Source organism: Arachis stenosperma, chromosome 7 (assembly GCF_014773155.1).
Source record: "Arachis stenosperma cultivar V10309 chromosome 7, arast.V10309.gnm1.PFL2, whole genome shotgun sequence".
Classification (NCBI taxonomy): Eukaryota; Viridiplantae; Streptophyta; class Magnoliopsida; order Fabales; family Fabaceae; genus Arachis; species Arachis stenosperma.
Genome location: NC_080383.1, coordinates 90,518,024 through 90,532,759, shown reverse-complemented (window position 1 = coordinate 90,532,759; position 14,736 = coordinate 90,518,024). Strand labels below are relative to the sequence as shown.

Genomic DNA, 14,736 nt, shown 5'->3' with positions numbered 1-14,736 from the left:
GATGGATGTGTAGCATTCCCGTTAATATAATTATCCATATCTTAGAAGTCAGCAAATTTTGTTAAAATATATTTTTTTCAAATAGTCATATGACTTGGATTGTAAATTAAACTAAAATAAAGTATGACTCGAATTTATTAAAAAATATATATAGTAGTAAATTTTTTTAAATTCAAACTTGAAACATAACTGAAATTGAGATCTGATGGGATTTAAATATCTTTATTATGATTATTTGGTACGATTCAGTTAATATTTAATTTGTGCACAAAAGTGAAAGAGATCAAGAATAGTATTTTATTTAAATAAATTTTTTGACAGTAAAAAAATTAATAAAATAAAAAATGAAAGTCAGAGTACTTTAAATTAAGACTATAAAACTCATATGATATTAATGTTATAAATTTAATGATAATCAAATCGTTATTTTTCTTGTTTTAATAATTTCGTTATTTTAGAGAAATTTTTTTTCTCTCATTTGCCACGGGGATTAAATTTTGTGTTGTAAATTTTAATCATAAAAGAATAAATGACGCGGACAATAATACGACGTCGCATGACAAATATCCGATGAAATGGCGGGAAAATGATCACCCTCTACGACTGACTACTTGACTCGGTAGCTAGCGCCAACTGACCTTAGGGTTCATTCAAGTTAAAACTTGAAACAAGCTTGCTGAGAAGCCATTGTTGCGGGGTTGAAGACGAAAAGAATCGAAGAAAATGCCAACGTACAAGATCAGGGGAATCGACGTCGATTTCCCGTACGAAGCCTACGATTCGCAGATCGTTTACATGGACAAAGTCATCCAATCCCTTCAGGAGGTAAACCACGCATTTTTCGATTATTCGATTCTCTTTTCCACTTCACGGTTGATGATTCATTATTGTGCTGTGGATTTTGATTTTTTGTGTGCTTGTGTTACTGTGGCATGGCAGAACTGCAATGCACTGTTGGAGAGTCCCACAGGAACTGGTAAAACGTTGTGTCTTCTCTGTGCTACCTTGGCGTGGCGCAGGAGTTTCGGAAATTTCAGATTTGGTTTGAGCATGAACGCCAGTGATAAGTCCGAGGATAAAACCGAGATTTCGCATTCGTCCCTGCCATCGTCCCCGCCCTCGCAATCTGAGTCCTCAGGTTTACCTACAATAGTATATACTTCGCGCACTCACAGCCAGATCCGTCAGGTGATTCAAGAGCTGAAACGATCGTCTTACAGGTAAATTTATACCTTGCAACATCTTTTATTTTCTTACTTTTTGCTTTTTCAAGTGAAGTTTCTGAAAATTAATGATTCATAAATTTTCTGGTAATGTACCGTTCAATGTGATTCTAATTCGGATAATGTCATGTATAGTTTTTGTGGTGATATAAGTGTGCTAGGCCTAGGCATAAGCTTAACTGGTAGTCGTTGTTCATATGCAGGCCTAAGATGATAGTATTAGGATCTAGGGAGCAGCTTTGCATTCATGATAAAGTGAAGTCACTTCACGGGAAAACACAAACAAATGCTTGTCGAGCACTCTGCCAAAAGCGTAGAGGGAAGCAACGATGCAATCATTTACCTCAAGTTGCTGGTAACCTTTTAAGCAACTCCCATGGATACTGTCTAGACAGTTAAAATTTTATGTATGACCACCGTATAGTGTTATGCATTTCTGGAGTTAATGCGCTGCATTTCTTTCATATAAGTGGATCGATGTCCTTTACCTGTCATATATAAATGCTAAATCAACTTATTGCCAATTTTTTAAGAGCTTTGAAGAGTTATCATATTGACTTAGACTAGCTTGAGAGTGTTCCTGAAATTCTATTGCAGATTACTTGAAGAGCAATCCTCATCTTGGAGAAGAACCTGTAGATATTGAGGATTTGGTCAATATTGGCAAGAGTTTTGGGCCGTAGGTTTTCTTAGCTATGCTGTTTCTTTTTATAACTCTTTTATAAGAAAACCTTATTTACTATTGGCTCTTTACTCATCTGTATTCTTTTTGTCCTTTTTTAATCCCAATTAAATTGTTGATTGTTTGGACTTATATTTTAAAATTCCTGTCTGCTTTTCTCAGGTGTCCTTATTATTTATCAAAGGAGCTCCATAAGTCTGTGGATATAGTATTTGCTCCATACAACTATCTTATTGATCATGCATATAGAAAATCTCTGCAACTTTCATGGAGCAATAGTATACTCATATTTGATGAAGCTCACAACCTTGTAAGATGTTACAAATTTGTGATTGAGGAATATGATCTTCTGTGTGGAACTATTAATTGTCAAACTGTAATATATGTTTAGTATTTGCCTTATTGCTATCCTGTCAACGTATTATTGAAGCTTGTTCATGCTATTCAAGTTTGCTTGTTTTTATTTACCAACAGTTATCTTTGTGCAGGAAGGCATATGTGCTGATGCAGCCTCCTTTGATTTGCCTTCGTGGCTTCTAACGGCTTGCATTTCTGAGGCTCAAAAATGTGTTGACCTTTCAATAGAAAGAAGAGAAAAATCAAATGATAAGTCACAGAATCCAGATGATTTTGCGATCCTTAGAGGTGTGTTGTATAGTTGCAAAAGTTCCAGTTCCAATTTCTCTACACAATGTCATGATGCATGCTTTAACTTATTTTGGCAGCCTATTGAGAAAAAGTTATATATGCTAAAGTTTGTTTATTTTATGTTTACTTGATTTTCTGGTGGGCAGCTAACTGTCTTCACGTTGCGTTTTTTTTTTTTTAAATTTTCTGCTCAAGATGCTTTGAGAATTGTTTGCTGTATATTTTTTGGCTTCTAAGGTACAGGATGATGTTTTCATTCTTTCAGCACTTCTTCTAAAACTTGAAAAGCGGATTGCTCAGGTGCCTATTGAATCAAAGGAGTTGGGATACACCAAACCTGGGCCTTATATATATGAACTGCTAGCTGATCTTAACATCACTTCCAAGACTTTTAAAAAGCTTTCCGCGATAATTGCAGCTGCTTCAACCCTTATTGAGGAGGATAACCAGCAGAAATCAACTGGTACCATCTGCAGGTTGGATAGCATTGGTGAAATTCTTGACATTGTTTTCAAGGGTGGAAGAACTACTCATGCTACATACTATCGAGTAAGTTCTCTTAGGGTGTGCTTACGTGTTTGGTTTTGGGGAATTTTGGAGGGTTAACTCCATGAACGAGTTTTATTATTCGGAGGGAAAGGGTTTGGGGTTTTTGTTAGCCCTCCAAAGTCCAAACCTCCCCCCCTCCCCCCCAATTTTCAAGTTCCCCCCAAATTTTTTTTTTGGGGGAGGGGGGGAGAGGGGGTTGTTTCATTTTAAATTTGTAGAAATATATGATAAGCCCTCCAAACCCCTATTCCTTACCTGTTTTAAACTCTTGAACAAGAGGGGGTTTTAAAATCTTAAGCCTTCCCTTTCCTTCCCATCGCAACTTGTGAGCACTCCCTTAGTTTTTCATATTTCATGTGATGGTTTTGGTTGTCTTGTTTCTCTATAGTATTTCTTGGTCTTGCTTTGTATATTTTTACTTCCCTTGTACTATGATATCTAACCATTTAAGCTTTATTTCTTACATAAAAGGTTCATGTGCGGGAGTACGAAGCTAGGACTGCCAGTGGATCTAAAGGTACTTCTCAACTTATTATAATAGGTTGGGTGACATTTATGTTTAAGTGGAGCTGAAATGGTCTCAATATTTTTCACTTAACTAGCTTTCCATTTGTTTTGCTCTACCCATCAAATTTCTCAGCCAATCTATTTTACAATTTTGATGCATTTAAAATAAGTTTAGAAGTTTTATATAATATGTCATGTTGAAGCATTTGAGACACATATTTTCTGGGTGGTCTCTCAACAGGAATAAGCATGTGTAAGTTTAACTTGGATCTTTTTTAATATATAATACACCTGACAGATGTGATAGGTGGCTGTGTTTCCACTAGAATATAGAGCTTTCACTGCTTTCAAACTTCGTTCTACAGACATTCTGACTTGTTTTCTACAGATTTTTATAGTATTAGAATTTTAAACATCTTTTCATTATCAGTTGTTATATCTTGATATTCTGATGCTGCAGGAAATGTGTCAAGGACACTCAGCTGGTGGTGTTTTAATCCTGGAATAGCCATGGAAGAATTTCATAAGTTGGGAGTCAGGTCTATTATATTGACATCAGGGACATTATCCCCCATGGATTCTTTTGCTCAGGAACTGAAACTGTAAGTTCCTTTTCTTGCTGGTTATGTTTCATCTGACAATATGTTTGTTGTCATTAACTACTGGAGTTGATTCTGGTCATCTCAGAGATTTCCCCATTCAGCTGGAAAATCCACATGTAATAACCCCAAATCAGATATGGGCTGGAGTTGTACCAGTTGGTCCTTCAGGACGTACTTTTAACTCCTCCTACCGCACTCGCGATTCTCAAGAGTACAGGCAGGAACTTGGAAATGCAATTGGTATGTGACACTCTTATGTATATACAGCGTTTGGAGAAGTTTTATTTCTTTATACCTGAAAACTGCATATCTACCCAAAGGAATCAAAATTGCACTTTTTGAAATCTCATTTATGGTGTGAGCACTGAGCAGTGTATTCCTGTGATGGATGCTTTTATGTCTTGGGTGTATTTCTGACTTTGGAGTTCTTAAGATTGACAGTTTTATGCTAGTCAAACATATTATTGTTGTGCATGTTGTAATTTGGGAATTTTGATAGTTTTTAGTTGTACACGAATCATTCTTGGAAAGGTATGACTATGAGGTATAGTTTATATTGATTTTGGCTATGGATTTATATAATTGATCTTAATCACCTGAGTTTGGGACAAGATAGAGTTAAGCTGCCATATGATTTGATAATTTGTGTTCTTATCTAGTAATTAATTTGGAGAAGGACATGAGATGTGGCATTGTTTAAGGCAGACAACTATTTAGGTTTGATTATGATATTGCATAACCACATCAAGAACTTATGATAGGATGCTGAAATGTAAGGGAGAAAACTTAATTCAGACACCAAAAGTTACTATTGTATATATTTATTTATTTATTTGCATGATTTTATATGTGCTATGATATGATTTCATTAAAACTAAAGAAAATTCTATGCATTTACACTATAATAGAAAGCCAGGAACCTGACAGAATGGGGAAAAGAAAAACTGGGGATAGCTAATGACTGCCTACAAATTCATTTTCATGTTGTATTGCAGTAAATTTGGCCCGAATTGTTCCTGATGGACTTCTTGTATTCTTCCCCTCTTACTACCTTCTGGACCAATGCATTGGGTGCTGGAAAAGCTTGGTAAGAATCCAAACCACAAACCTAATGAAGGGCCGAATCTATTTGCTCTTGGCTCATGGTGCATTTTTTTTTTCAGAGTAATGAAACTTCAACGTCCATATGGGAGAGAATTTGCAAACACAAAAAACCAGTTATAGAACCTAGGGAATCTTCATTATTTCCCTCATCAATCAAGGTAAAATTATTGTTTATGTCATGTCACGTCAGTTAGTTGTATATTCAGCAGAGCAATATGAATTAGGCTTAATCAATTCTTGATATGTAGCATGGTTAAAACAACATTCTTTCATAATTATCATTTGGATGTTTTATATCCTAAAGTGGACCTGTATTGTGGTGTTTCTTTTTTCTTTTTCTTCTTTTTTTTTTTTTTTTTGAAAAAAAAAAACAGGATTACATATCTAAGTTGAAAGACACCTCCACATCTGGAGCAGTTTTCTTTGCTGTTTGTCGTGGTAAGGTATGGCTTGATTACAGTTGTTGATAAACAACTTACCATTGTGTTCTCATATGCATCATATGTAGTATGTTACACAGATGGGTATGCATACTTGTACTAATATGATACATGCGTATAGCCATATGGTGACTTGATGAGAGGGGGGATGGCAATATTTTTTAAAATTCTAGGATGCAATAACATGTAGACAATAAAATATTTCAAATATTTAGTCATATGTAATTCAGATAGAAAGATTTATAAAAGAACTAAATAAGCATTATACCAGAGATTGTACTGCAAAGCAACCAATAGCTTATTTTCTCACTTGGATGCATCTGAAGTTCACTTGTGCCAATACATTGCAAATAAACTTTTTTTCTCCATCTAAATAGGTAAGTGAAGGATTAGATTTTGCGGATCATGCTGGAAGAGCTGTGGTAATTACTGGTTTGCCATATGCTACATATACTGATCCTAAGGTTTGATAATCTTCTTTTCTTTTTCCATTTTCTTTTTTCAGTCCTCTGATATTTGAGAATTAGTTTGGCTTGAACATGTGGATCTAATTGCAGCCATTGAACATTCTAATACTAAATAATTGTTTCTGTATGTATGTGTTTATTAACAAATTGCACTCATTTGGGTTAACTCGCTAAAACAGGTTCGTCTAAAACGTGAATACTTGGATCAACAATCTCATCCACGTGGAGAATTAGTCAAGGTTATGTTTGTTTACTTGACCCAAATGTTGAGAACTTACACATGACATATGTACTTATTTTATGTGGTGCATAAACAGGTTTTAACTGGAGATGAGTGGTATAACCAACAAGCCTCCCGAGCTGTGAACCAAGCTGTTGGACGTGTCATTCGCCATCGACATGACTATGGAGCAATTATTTTCTGTGATGAAAGGTTTTAACCCTTAGTTGTTTTGATCTACTGTAAAATACATATCATGGAAGCAAGTAGCAAAGTTCTTTATATGCTTCCTGAAACAATGCTCTCTCTCTCTCCAGCATCTCACTTCATACAATGACTGAAGTATTAATGTAAATTGGAGTTGATATTGTCATAATAATATGATATGATCTACTTAGATTGTTTTATCTAAATTTACTGCAACACAGACACAAATCTAAGCCAGTTAATACATGTATCAAGATACGCGTTTGTATTTTCTTTATTATGTCTCAACTCTCAAGGAATGTTATGATACCTTTGTAATTATTAATTTGGGCTTTGTCCCATGCCAGTTTTTTATTAGGTTTATTCTTAATCCTGAAGTGGTTTACAGGTTTGCACATCCACATCGTCAGTCCCAAGTCTCCCGATGGATACAACCTCACATCAAGGTGATATTCTGCACCAGAGTTGTCTTTTTGAAATTCTTTTAATGTACTGAACTACTGATTGGTTTGTTAATCTTGCAGTGTTTCTCAAGATTTGGAGAAGTTGTTTATACACTAACCCGGTTTTTTCGAGATGTAACAATCCGCGGACCTACAAAGCTATCATTATTAGAGGTTGATGATGGGGGTCAGTGTCCTCCAGTTCTACATCTTTTTGTTTTGTTTTTTGTGTCAACTTGTGGTCCCTACTTCCTACCTCAGTTTTTGACTGTTATACTAAAATGTATTTAAAAGATAGTGGGTTTTAGATAGGTAGATGTGAAAAACATAGAGCAAAGGATTTTGTATGATATGCAAATATATTTTGATATTATATATTTCAGGTAATATTTTTGGGGCAACATGCAAGTGAATTGCTTTAGTGAATCTATACTAGAACTGTACTGAATTTTTCTTTTGATCTTCCATGTCTGTATATATGAATTTGATGTCTTGCAGAGAACAACTTTTTTATATTCTTATTTTTCTACTAAAAATATCATTGAGACAGATTCTGCTTCTTCACACAGGAAATGTGGGAGAAATTACATCAGCTGATCCCTATGATGATAAATTTAATGTCGAAAAACTTCTCTCACCTGTGGTAACTCCTTGAGTGTTGTAATGATTCTTATTTTGTAAATCATATAGAGCTACTACGGCTTTATGGCTTGTTAATCGTTGTATTTGTACATGCAGGCTACACCAGTGGCTGAAAGTTTTTCTTCAAAAGCTTCATCTTTACTTGGTACTAGAAAAGGCAGTACTTCATTCCTTGGAAAAATTATGCCTGCTAATCGATCATCTCTGGCGTCTGATGATTGCAACATTGTAGATTGTGTGAGTTCAAGAGATAAATGTGGCAGAGTTTTTCTTGGAAAGAAGACTGTGATACCACAAGAACATGAATTGGTTGATTTGACCGATACTCGTCAACTGGGTGAAAAATCAAAGGATACGCTGATAGCACCTTGTTCAGTCAAGAAACGTAGATTTATAACAGGAGAGTACAACCTGCAGCAACATTTTAGAGATTCTCACGAGCCTTCATGTGGTATAAATTCTTTCAATCAATTGGCTCATTCCTATTTCTAATTTTGTGAATCATAGAAATATCAGTAGATTTATAATGCATTGTCAAAATGGTCAAGGTAGCGGAGAATTGCAATGTAAGGATGAAGGGACCTTCCAAAAGAGAAGTCTGGAGATCGATAGTCAAAGAGGTGATCTTCCTGGTGATTCTGCACTTTCTGCTAGTAATGAAACCCAAGGATCAGCATTCCTTGCTCAGGTGGTATTCATTATATGTGATACTTTGATCTGCCTACATGCATGAGATGTTGGATCTCACCATCTTTGTGTTGCTTTCCTGTCTGAAGTATTTATTTTGCCTCTTGCTTTCCCTCTATTTTGGTATTCTGCATTCTGTTGAGTGTACTTTAATTTTTCTAATGTCACTGACATGCTTCTTCATTGGACTGTAACACTGTCCCTCTTACACTGGTGGGAAGACTTTTGGCTGCCCGTCACTGGCTTCCTTTACTATTGACTCTGTCCTGTGCTATAAATCGATACAGTCTAGAGAAAAATCACTAAACATTTTGCAACATAACCTGGCATAAATGAAGCCCTTTGTAGGTGATGTCAAATGTTACTGCTTGGAATGCAGGTTTATTCTGTATTTTACCTAGTTTTGCTTATCCTTGTAGGTGAGAATATTTCCGAAGTATTGAGTCTAGTGTCTTTGCTAAGCTGAGATTGATGTACATATCAAGTTTACTTGGATTCACTAACTATAAGTTTCAGGTTATTTGGATGTGGTTCTTTTAAATGCTTATATTCCAAATGAATCCGTATCCCCCAAATGATGCATTTTCATTTAGAAGCAGAAATACCTTTTGTTAGCCTCAACCCCTCTGGTATTGTTAATGTGGTTGTTAACATGGCAATAATTTTCCGTTCGTTACTTGTGATGCTAAGTTTGGAGTAAGATACTTTGTTTTAATCATATGGCCTACAGGTTCGAGAGAAGCTCAGTGCTTCAGAATATATAGACTTTGTGGGTTATATGAAGGCACTAAAGACCAAAGCAATGAAGATCGGTGAAGTTTTGCAGTGCATTTGTAGACTGTTCTCAGGACCCGAGAGACTACCTCTACTTAAAAGGTATGAGGGAAAGTATAATAGTAAAACCGGTCTTTCCTCCATTGAAGCTGTCCTTGTTAGTTGTTACCATTTGTCAGTAGCCAATGCTTGTTTTCTTTACTACTATAACATCCTTGTAGTATATGAGCATTAAGGTTGGTTAGTGTCTCAAAAAAATAGAGACATAGACACAAAGACACATAGATATGAACACAGATACATAAATTTTATAACATGTTTGATGATAATGCACAAGACACATCTATTTAATTCCAAAGTCAATTTTACCCCAAACCAAAACAACCTCAACACCACTACCACCACCACCTCTAATTTCCATTGCCACCACTATCGTCATTACTAATTTTCAATTTTATCTCTAATTAAAATTAACTACTCTAATTAAATATCAGTTACAAAATTCAAATTAAAAGAAAAAATGGAATAATTAAAAAAATAAATAGAAACAAATCTAACAAAAACAGATCTGAGAGGGAGGGTGAGGGTTTGTTGAGGTTGTGGATGACAAGCAAAGAGGGTAGCGGCAAAATGACGACGGGAATGATGACGTTGATGGTGGAGGGCGACGTAGTGGACGACGGGTGAAGAGGGCAGCGACGAATACAGATCTGGAGGCGAGGTGAGGGAGGCGTCGGCGCGCGCAAGCGAAGGAGAAAGAGAGGCAGTCAAGGACACAACAACAACGTTGACAGGGAGGCGGGGCTGGGGCAGGGGCAAAGGGGAGAGAGAGAGAGAAGGCAGAAGAGAGGCGAACAAAGGAGGGAGGCAGTGGCAACGCCGGTAGTGGCGGCAGCAGCAATGGTGGAAGGAGAAGGAAGTGGTAGAATGGAGGTAGGAAAGTCGATGGAACTGACAAAGGGAGGAGAGGGGGAGTTAGGAGGGTTAGGGTAAAGGACAAGATTGGAATTTTAAAAAATAATCAGGGATAGAATTGGAAAATTGTGTCATGGATTGTGTCTTAGTGTCACAGATTGAAAGAAATACACTAAATACATGTTCTTTATGTGTATTTATGGGTAACCGTGTCTATTAAAATTGTGTCTCAGTAAACAAACGGTGTACTACGTACTACCGTATCCATCTGGTGGACATAGACATGAACCAAACGGGCCGTTGTATCTAACACCGTGATCAGGCATTTGAATCAGGAATTGGTTGTTGATATTTATTAAAATGTTTAGTTATTTTATTTTTAAGGCCTGTATGTAATCCAACCTCTCGAAATAAATCCTCTGTTCACCTGGATATGATGATATTTTCATTATTATATCAATTATTTGAGAACAAACATGCATCTCACATTCTCACTCCCATAGCAGCCTATTCTATGAAGCATTTGTTATACCCCCAAAAGGAAATGCAGTGCGTTTTTATAGTTGTTTTTGGTCAGTGTTCGATGGACCTAATTTATGTCCGAACTCTTAATCTTAATGCATGAAGCTACATTGAAATTAATATAGATTGTATGTTATTAAGCAACCAAAAAATATTATATGTTGTTTTGTCAGCATTTTTAAGTTTTAGTTTGCATTTCCAATATGCGTTTATCTGTTTTCAGATTCAATTCGTTGTTTATTATCAATTTGGTATTTTTTTGAAGGCAGTTCTGAAAAGTGAAAACGAATTATCCCATAAGTAGGTTGTCATGCTTTTACCTCTAAGTCACAATTCACAAACGGGTTGTGAAGTCCTTCTTACCATTGTACTAATTCGTAATCTAAGGAGAACTGAGGATATGCTTGGGCCTTGGTGCAATTGCAACTATGGGAGTGAATGGAAGATTGTTTTCCCCTATTTGGAGGATGGAGGCACCGTCCGAATATTTTCCCACCAATTTGCTTGTGAGATCACTGGTCCTTCAATTTGGAGGGTGTAGAAGGCTTCATGGGATTGCTTTCCACCATTTGACACGTGAGATTCTGTGCCCCAATTTGGAGGGTGTAGGAGGCACCGTTGGGGGAAAAATCCAAATATATTAAGGTTTAGTCTTAAACAATAAACAGACTAAAACAAAGGATGTTACTTTTTTCTTTCCTTATGCATATATGTTATAAGTATATAACTAAGGCAAAACAAAAATGTGAAATACTCCGCTTTTTTTGTTTGTGGGATAGAGGTTCACCCTGGCTTTAATCTTGACAAGTTTATCATTTTTATATATGAAAATTCCAGTTCAAACTACAGAATAAATGAATTGGTTTATTTTTAAAGCACAGTTTTCAATAAGAAACTATAGAATTTTGTGTTTTAGGATTACAAAGTAGAATTCTTTCACTATCGCTTCATGTGTATCTGTACCTTATTTCCTATTGTTAATACGATACTAAGTAGCGTCCGGAACAACGTTATCTTCTCCAAGAAAGAATAGTGTTCGATTGTAATGCAAGGGGACCATGATATAGGCAATTTCACCATCAATAACAGTGATGTCTTACCGAAAAATACTTCAGAGTTAAATCACAAAGTTATGAGGAGAGTGATCATTTTTCTTCCGGACCACTCAAAATCACATGGTATTATTGCTTACAGCATGCGATTCCTAAGGAGGAATTAAACAGGAAAAATACTAAACTTGAAACTCATCACTCATCCACGTTTTCTTAAAACGTGATGATGAAAATTGTGACAATTCACTTGCAGCTGTATTTATGTCAAATAATGTCAAATCATCTAAAGATTTTCGACTAGCAACTACTATAGCTGCAAGTGAATTTTCACTTTAAGAAAAATCATGAATTAGAGGACCCAAATTCTAAGTTAAATTCTTTGGTCTTCTTGGTTACTCCGCTACCAAACCTAACAGTTCGAACGCTCCGGGGATGGGGATCCGTCATTTCAGAATTCGGACGCATGGCAGCGGTGACATCCACGAAGGCATTGAGTATGAACTTGTGCGACTTCTTCTCGTTTAGTCTAAGGTAAGAAAGCAATAGCTCCTCCATGAACTCCCAATCAATTACCTTTCCATGGCTTTTGAACCTCGCTTCCACCACGTCCTGCATGGAGCGCCGAAAATCCTCGTACGGGCTCGAACTGCTTCTCAACAGAGCGATGCAATTCTCAGGGAGCTTCTCATTCTCATGATGATTCTCATCATTCGAAGATGAATCGGTGTTCGTTACAGTCGAGTTTGAGCTCGATCCTGCATAGTGATGATCATCACCACTTCGTGTTAAACCATCGTCCAGGAACAGTGATCCCGACAAACCAGTTTTCACGAAGAATCTGTTCGATCCACCGAGGTCGCGTGGTGTTTCCGCCAACCTCAATGAATCGAACATCGGTATTAGTTTTGCACCTTGATCGTGTTGGATCTGTCCCGATGAGTCTACTCTTTTGTTGCTGGTGTTGTAGTCTTCGCTTTCTTCACCTTCTCTGAAATACAGAGACTTGAAATTCTCGTAGAGGAAGCGATCAACGTCGGCTAGGGTGGCCGCATCGTCTTTGTGGTTGTTGCTGTTGTTGCCGCCGCGACCACCACCGTGAGAATCATCAAAGGCAAAAGAAGGTGTCCTTGGGTGCTTGCATGCTGCGATGATCCAGTTTTTGGATGAGAAAAATGAAAACGAGTTAAACGGTTTCTGTGACTGGTTTTGTGATGAATGGCGAGGGCTTTTAACCTTAGCAAGGTAGTCTTGAAGGGTTTTCTGAACCTTCTTCGGCATCTTGCTTCTTTCTTTTCTTTTGTTATTGTATTGTATATTGTAGTTATGAGAATGTGGATGAATGAAGTGGTGCAAGGGAAAGTGTGTGTGGTTATAAATAAAAGAACACTAATGAATGGGCATAGAAAGAATATGCAATAATCCTTGATTATGATAATTCTTAAGGAAAAATATAATCATGTTTGACAAACTTGGGTTATGTCTCATTTATTTATAAGTGTGTTTTGTTAGAGAAGAATTTGGTAGAAAGCATGAGCTTGGCTGAGGATCATGCCTCTCGGCCGAATCCTATTGAAAAAGGAAAAGTATAATTTGGTTCAATGGATGTGAATTCGTTGACTACTGTATTATATTTTGTCAATTTTATAGTATTTATTATTTGGCGTCTAGTTTTTTTTCTAACTTCTTTTTTATAATAAATTTTAAATATTTAAAAGTTATTTATTTTTATATTTTTAAAAATACATATTAATTTTTAATTTTTTAATAAATTAAATACTAATTCATAGACATAGTAACACTCAAATAATTAATGGAGATATATTATTGAAAATTCATGAACTACTATTGCGGCGCCGGATGTCGAGTTTAAAATTGTTTCGAGGCAAATTGAGTGGCTGACAAATTAGTTAAAGAGGAATTAAAATAAAATGTTAGTAATACTTTGTAGTCTCGGTAAAGTGAAGAGCTGGTAGAATTACTATGCGGCGGTTTATAAAGTGAAAAGTTGGTAGAGTTGCTAGGCTTTAACGGCGGTTTGAAAATGTAACGGTTATCTTTTGAATTACGCGGCGGTTTATAAAGTAAAAAGTTGGTAGAATTGTTACACTTTAACGGCGGTTTGAAAATGTAACGGTTATCTTTTGAATTATGCGAGTTTTCTTTAATTTCTTTTAGACAATAGGAAAAAAGTAATTAACTTTTTTTTATTTCTTATTTTAAGATGTAATACTATGTTTTCATTAAATACTATAATTGACCAATTAAAAATGCACTTTTTGTAAAATAAATTATAATTCTCTTATCTACTTCTCTTTTTTTTTTCTATTTCTCTCTATCCTTCTCACTCTATATATAATTTATTAAATATTTATATATTGTTATCTAATTCAATAAGCAAATATCTCACATGATATTTTCTTATTAAAATTGAGAGGAAATATTTCTCTCCAAATTTAATAAACTCCCTAAATTCTCTCATCTATTTCTCTCCCTTTTTTTATTTCTCTTTACGCTTTTCACTCTATGTATAATTTATAATTTATATTAGTAATGTGAGAAATTAAAAATGTGTCATCCGATATTTTTTTATTATAATTAAAATAATTTTTTATTTTTAAAATTAACAAACTCCCTCTCTGAGTCTTCATCTTTAACTTTTTATCTCTTTTCTTTTATTTTCTATTTTTTTTATCTTTTTGTTCTAAAAAAATAAAGTTAACAAAATAATATAATTCAAATAAAAATTATTATTATTATTATTATTATTATTATTATTATTATTATTATTATTATTATTATTATTATTATATACATATTTTTTAAATTTTTTATTTAATTTTAAATTTTTATTGTTTAAATTTTAAATACTAACTTTTTAGACATAGTAACACTCAGATGATTAATGAAGATATATTATTGAAAATTTATGAGCTGCTTCTGCAATGCTGGGAGGTTGACTTCAAAGTTGTTTCGAGAGAGACAAACTGAGTGGCTGACAAATTGGTCAAAGAGGAATTAAAATAAAATGTTAGCAATACTTTGTGGGCACCGT

At 35.2% G+C, this 14,736-nt stretch overlaps 2 protein-coding genes across 2 annotated transcripts; one reads left to right on the top strand and one right to left on the bottom strand.

The window, feature by feature from the left end:
• Positions 1–648: 648 nt before the first annotated feature.
• Positions 649–10,428, top strand: LOC130940125 (regulator of telomere elongation helicase 1 homolog). Its single transcript, XM_057868175.1, has 23 exons — positions 649–825; positions 940–1,220; positions 1,427–1,578; positions 1,821–1,902; positions 2,068–2,215; positions 2,394–2,550; positions 2,819–3,102; positions 3,574–3,619; positions 4,070–4,211; positions 4,297–4,451; positions 5,207–5,298; positions 5,375–5,473; positions 5,690–5,758; positions 6,133–6,219; positions 6,402–6,461; positions 6,540–6,655; positions 7,038–7,095; positions 7,174–7,279; positions 7,662–7,735; positions 7,831–8,185; positions 8,283–8,422; positions 9,152–9,297; positions 10,344–10,428. Exons 1-23 carry the CDS (start codon positions 724–726, stop codon positions 10,426–10,428), a joined length of 3,036 nt encoding a protein of 1,011 aa, XP_057724158.1. The 5' UTR covers positions 649–723.
• Positions 10,429–11,502: 1,074 nt separating this feature from the next.
• LOC130940601 (transcription repressor OFP14-like) lies at positions 11,503–13,133 on the bottom strand. The gene has a single exon (XM_057868792.1). The coding sequence runs from the start codon at positions 12,960–12,962 to the stop codon at positions 12,027–12,029; it is 936 nt and encodes a 311-aa protein (XP_057724775.1). The 5' UTR covers positions 12,963–13,133; the 3' UTR covers positions 11,503–12,026.
• Between the last annotated feature and the right edge of the window lie 1,603 nt (positions 13,134–14,736).

What these genes read in the sequence shown, in the direction of transcription:
- LOC130940601 (XM_057868792.1), bottom strand. Translation starts at nt 12,962, where the DNA reads ATGCCGAAGAAGGTTCAGAAAACCCTTCAAGACTACCTTGCTAAGGTT.
- LOC130940125 (XM_057868175.1), top strand. Translation starts at nt 724, where the DNA reads ATGCCAACGTACAAGATCAGGGGAATCGACGTCGATTTCCCGTACGAA. An exon ending in TTGATGAAGCTCACAACCTT is followed by an intron (nt 2,216 to 2,393) that starts GTAAGATGTTAC and finishes ATCTTTGTGCAG; the next exon opens with GAAGGCATATGTGCTGATGC. An exon ending in CTACATATACTGATCCTAAG is followed by an intron (nt 6,220 to 6,401) that starts GTTTGATAATCT and finishes TCGCTAAAACAG; the next exon opens with GTTCGTCTAAAACGTGAATA.